This window comes from Xyrauchen texanus, chromosome 3 (assembly GCF_025860055.1).
Source record: "Xyrauchen texanus isolate HMW12.3.18 chromosome 3, RBS_HiC_50CHRs, whole genome shotgun sequence".
NCBI lineage: Eukaryota > Metazoa > Chordata > Actinopteri > Cypriniformes > Catostomidae > Xyrauchen > Xyrauchen texanus.
The window spans coordinates 30179822-30185656 of NC_068278.1; the positions used below are offsets into that span (position 1 = coordinate 30179822).

Sequence of the window (5835 nt, forward strand, 5' to 3'; positions counted from 1 at the left end):
GCAAAGCTTTGGAGCAACTTAGTTTATCACAACACTACATAACGGGTTCTCCCTCTGCGTGTGTTTCGCGCTGGATGACGGTCGTGCTGAGCGGTGCAGGTACAGAGGAGAAGCAGAAGAAGAGAAGAGGATGACACCATTTGCTAAGCGGGGGTGTTTTCATTTTCATCCTTAATGCATACATTTTAAACCACAAACTACGGAGTATGTTTTGGACATTATTTAACCTTGTCAAAGACGAACTAAAATTTTAGAATAACAAAATTTCTTACTCCTAGTTTTAGGGGAGCTGAGCTCCTTTTTAAGGGTGCTGAAGCACCCCTAAAAAGGGCTAGACTCGCCATTGGTTGAAGGTGTGACACAATGGTCAACACATGTTGGCAAAAGAAAAAGGTTTATCCTTGTGAATAGGGGTAATTCTTCCCAGATGTGTTATTATTTTAACATTTTGTATATCCGTTTGATGTTAAAAGAAGGAAAGACATCTCTCGCATATGTCAGGGCTAATATGACTGATTGATAAAGATGCGTAGAGCATTGAGTGTCATCTCGCGCTCGGGTGACTCGAGTAAACGGAGTCTGAGCTGAATTATAATTCGCCTAGAACTAGGACAAGATGTCTCCGCCCACTTATCAAAACCAGGTCGATGATTGGACAAATATTCGTGTTTGAGGCGTAGTCCATGTGTGCAGGATGAAACGTGACCAAGCTATGATTGGCTTTCGTCTCCCTCTATCACAATCCGAATAGCGGCTCCCAGAGTCAAACCACATTTAACACATTAAGCAACTGATTCTGGTAAAGTGCCGCTGATACCAGCATAGGATAAATAATACTGCGTCATTGTTTTAACATTTTATAAGTTTGAATGATCATTCAGGAACGCCAAACGCCTTAATTTCACCAGAGCGAAGTAATTTCCTGCTCTTTCATTATGTACAGTGCGTCAGAGAGCAACATAATATGAAGATTTTGACAATATGTCTTCTTTCAATTTAGACGAACACAATGACGATTAAATCGACGGAGAACTCATTTGACAAGCACTTTATGGACTTCAACGGACTTCTACGGTAACAAAAGGTACAACTTTAGAAACAAGATACGCGTGATTTATATTTGATACATTCAATGACACGCATTTTGATAAAGCCTGATATTTGTTCATGTTTGAAATGTCTTCGCCTCTTATGGCTTTATGCGGGTTTATAACGGCTTTTACCCAGCCAACAGTTTGCTGAAATAGCCCAATGTCTGCTCCGGCTATGCTTGACAGGTGTAATATTATTATTTTAAATAATATGTTTTATTGTTAATAATACGTTTGTTGACGCATGTCTCTTTTTGCATCTTGTCATTGTATCTGCACGCGCTTGTTCTGCTGTCACGCGCGTGTGAATGCTCTGTTTGTCTACATGTTGAGAGGGCACATCTAACTGTTGGTAGCGCTATAGTTCTCCGCTTCAAACTGTGCGAACCACCGCTTTTTTCCCCCAACCTACGTTGCACTACTCGGGCAGTGAGTGAGTGAGGGAGGGTCCAGCCGAAATAAATGTGGGGAGGGGAAAAAAACCGTAGACAAAAAAACCTTAAAAATGTAGGCCATGGCTCGTGACCCAGTTCCTCATGCACAACATAGCGAGTGTGAATGTGGAGCAGGGTTATTATCCCCCACGCCCGGCACGGTTCCAGGGCAGGTTCTACTGTGTGTGTTTTTCACTCTGTGCCAGCCATTCTTTAGAGGCGTTTAGAAATAAGAAAGAGAAGAAATATATTGAATGAAATGTTATATTATTCAATTTGCTTTTTGAAATGGCAACTATGTAAGCTTTGTAGTTATATTTTAACATAATATCTGTTTAGAAACACATCATGCACCGTCAATAAAATAAGGTATTATGAAGTGTTTTTTCCTTCATGTATTTATTTACGCATTTTTGTCTGAAACCTACACTCAATGTTTTTCACTAGATAAGTTAGAAAGATAGATAACCTTGGGGGTCTGTTTGTATGATGCTGATCTTAGATCAGATAAAATATTGCTCATTATAACCATAGCCTGTGGGCTGACCAGTTGGGAAACCATATCTCCTCACCTGTTGATTCCACATAGGGGGCAAGCCAGTGTCTGTTTCAATAGGTGTGTGTGTGTGTAGTGATCTGAAGTCAGGGTGGGCTGGGCTGCTCCAAGGCTTTTGTGTAGGAGTATTGGGTGTTCTTGACTTTGGTCATAGTGAATACAGAAAGAGAAGATTGTAGTGCTGTGTGTGACAGATATTTTGTTTTGCCCCCGGAGAAGGCGATCAGTCTGAAGCTGACCTACTTTTCTCCTTTACTCCATACCTGCAGAGCTATTTATACCCATGGCACAGGGCTTTAGGAGCAACTCTGGCCATCTCCCTCCCCTTTAAATGCACACATACACAAAAATACACACTTTCACTGGCACACACATACCGTATGTGCACACATCTATGTTCAATCTCCTTCCCCCTCAACATCTTTCTCTGTTTGTTTTGCCAGCCTGGCCTGTGGAGACCAAGCCCACCCAACCATCCTCCCACACACTGTGAAATCCACACCCCCTCAGAGGTGCACTGAGGGTGAGTTATATTCTTTAAGAAAGGGGGTATGGCTTCGGTATGCTCAAATTGTGCATTTAGAAGCTGGCTGAAAGGGGCTGTCTTGTATATCAAAGCCTTTACTGTATTTGTCATCCCTCCCTTTCTTTAAAAAAGCAAAAATTGAGGTTACACAATGGAAGTGAGAGGGGCCCATTTTTGGAGGGTTTAAAGGCAGAAACATGAAGCTTACAGTTTTATAAAAGCACTTGCATTACTTCATCTGTTAAATGATTTTATTATTTGAGCTGTGAAGCTGTGTTAAATCATCGTTTTTATGGTTGTTTGGGGTTTACTGCATTACGACATCATGGCAACGATGTTGTAAAATTAGATAACTTTACACAGAAAAGGTTAGTAAAATTGTTAACACGCATATTGCTTATTGCTATACTTTTTAAACGGTGAGTATTTTAACGTTCAAAAATTTTCCCCATTCACTTCCACTTTAAGTGCCTCAATAGAAGACATATTTTCCCATTTTTTTTTTTAAAGAAAAGGAGGGACAAGTCAAAATTAACTTTTGTGGGACTCAATATTATGCCACAATTGCTGTCGACTGAGCTTAACTTGATTGAACCCAGAATATTCTTTTAAGCCAAGTAATAAGAAACAACCCAATTGTAAAGCACACAAAATAATTGGACTCAAAACTAGTCAGAACTGATTTGGTCACTTTCATTATTCATAAAAACTTGGTCACATTTTTAAACTATCTTTATGGTCACAGGAGAGGACAGCACAGTCCTGCAGATCCAGGAATGGAGGACAGGAGGCACCTGCCTCCAGATGGTGTTGGCAACCCCAAACTTTCCTCCTCAGCTGTCCAATCAGAGTGTGACAAGAAGATAAGTATGGTCAGGAAGGAGCAAAGTGACCCAGAGGCCTCTACACAAATGCGTGTACGAAAAGATGATCTCTGTGATGTGCCTCACAAGGTGCCTCGTTTCCAATATGTGGACTTTCCATCTCTGCATCAGTGCATCCAACAGCTTTCTGTGCCTCCTCTAAATGGTTGGCTGGGATCTTGCTCTTTGGCAAAGGCACCAAACCATAGACCTGCCAGTCCCAAAGAGAAGGTACCCAAGTTTAAATATGTGGACTATCCCTCTCTCCACCACTGCATTCAGCAGCTGTCTGTTCCTCCATTAGAAAGCTGGAGTGCAGGGCTGGTCAGGCTCAATGCAGATGGAAGACAGGAAGGGTCTGTGTTGCAAAAGAGACCTTCTCAGCCTGGGACTGTGAGAAACAACCAAAAGGCTGAGATCAATGAGACAGGAGATCAGAACAATGAGGACAGTAACAGAGTTGCAGTATTTTCTTTCCCACATACAAACTCAATCATAGGGAAGGAAGAGAGGCCTGTAGGGAGTCCCCACAGAGCGTACACCTCAGAAAGGAAGAGAGGGTCACCAGAGAGGGTAGAGAAAGGTAATGCACTAGATTGTGCTTCCAGGTTCGTATCTGGTTCTGGATCTCAAACAGACAAAGTGGAGGTGAGAAAAAACAGACCATCAGTTATTAGTATGGTGCACCGAGACAAAAAGCAGCAATGGACAAAGGCAGATCACCTGGAAGTTCAATGGAACTCTTCAGATTCTGTTGAACAGGTACCATGGAATACTCTCCCAGAGTCAGTGTGCCCATTCTGCCAACAGATGTTCACAAATCAAGAGCAGTTTAGAGCTCACCAGCGGAGCCATAGAGAAAAGGTGACTAACACTATTCCTAACTGTTCATCTAACTATTTATAGAAAATACATTCTGTGAGATAACAAAAGTGTTTTGTGTGTGGTTGTGTACTCCATTTAGCATGCATATTAATCATTGTGATGTACTCTTTTATCATCACAGAGACCAAACTGATGGACAAAACAGAAGGTTCACCTGCGGAGTGAGAGCTGCTTTTGGCAAACAGATCATGACACATCATATGGAATCTTACCATCAGTAGCCTTGTGTTATGATGGCTACAGTAGTGATTGCAGGCATGACTATGAAGAGATCAATTATATTTTTGGGAAAATGTAAGCATTTGTCTTGATTGAGTCTAAAAAGGCAAAAATTGAACAGACAGAAATGCACAAGCATACAATGTGTTTGTTTCTAAACACACATGTACTTGCGAGGGTACAGACAGACAGTGTATTCATTCATGATGTCAAAATGTACTGCTCTACATAAGGGCAGAGGATTAGAACCAGATTTACAGTCTCTTCCATACATATATTGTGTTTACAGGTCCCTAAGGGGTGGGTAAAACACAACGGGCTGGTTCGTCAGAATGACTTTTATTACATATGGGTTTCCCCTACACTGTATATATGGTGGCAGGCTAAATATTTAGCTTTGGGTGCCTACAAATTAATGGCTATTGTTTATGCTGCACAAACAAACAGGCTTGTTAATAATGATTTGTTACATTAGCTTTGTATTGTTTTTTTAATTTTTTAAATGTTTTTTGAAACTAATGTATAGATGCTTCAATTTGGTAGATTTAAATATTTTAAAAATGTACTGTTTGTATTCACGTGTTTAATCGTGTGAGTAAAGACTTTTTTCATACTGAAAAAAACATTCTTGCTCTTTTCAGTATATGCTTGCACTATGCACCAAACCTGTTTGACAGGGTATCTCTCAGTTTTGCAATTAAGTTTTCAAACTTTATATAAACAAAAGGGTATGTAAACAAGATGACAAAACCCACATCCCAGAAACACTGAGAACCTAGCAGATTAACCTAATTTCATTCTACAGCATGCACCAAATACTGCACAGTTTCATTAAACCTATGAGCCAACACTCGCAGATACAAAGCTCTCCATCTATTTAAGTTTTAAAATGTAATACTTAAAGGGCTTTTTGAATATTAAAAAAAGGGAGACATTAGAGGGAACATTGCCTTTTGATTAAAGGCAAAAGCATGAATTTCTTCAAGTAAAACCTAGCATTAATAACTCGCAGTAAATGTTAAGAAATGTACGGTCAACCTGAGATACTATACTATGCTTAATTTCGGTTTCTCTTCGACATGTTATCAGATAGAAACATCATCTCTCATTATTACAGTAATGTTTATCTGTCAATAACATTTCTTTCATGGATCCCAGTACAGTTTAAGCAACCTGCATTTATTTTTGACTAAATTAACATACAGTTTTAATCCTCTAATGGCAAGATTGCAATTAAAAGTTATATAACATTATACTGCGG

At 39.9% G+C, this 5835-nt stretch overlaps 1 protein-coding gene across 3 annotated transcripts; it reads left to right on the forward strand.

The window, feature by feature from the left end:
- Positions 1-742: 742 nt before the first annotated feature.
- On the forward strand, positions 743-5237 carry LOC127629835 (uncharacterized). 3 transcript variants are annotated; one of them, XM_052107115.1, is made up of 5 exons: positions 743-914; positions 1001-1084; positions 2525-2604; positions 3353-4334; positions 4477-5236. In XM_052107115.1, exons 4-5 carry the CDS (start codon positions 3384-3386, stop codon positions 4486-4488), a joined length of 963 nt encoding a protein of 320 aa, XP_051963075.1. In that variant the 5' UTR covers positions 743-914; positions 1001-1084; positions 2525-2604; positions 3353-3383; the 3' UTR covers positions 4489-5236. The 3 variants fall into 3 exon arrangements, with proteins under 3 accessions (XP_051963075.1, XP_051963066.1, XP_051963083.1); XM_052107106.1 differs by having other exon boundaries at positions 743-1084; XM_052107123.1 differs by lacking the exon at positions 2525-2604 and having other exon boundaries at positions 743-1084; positions 4477-5237.
- The last annotated feature ends 598 nt before the right edge of the window (positions 5238-5835 follow it).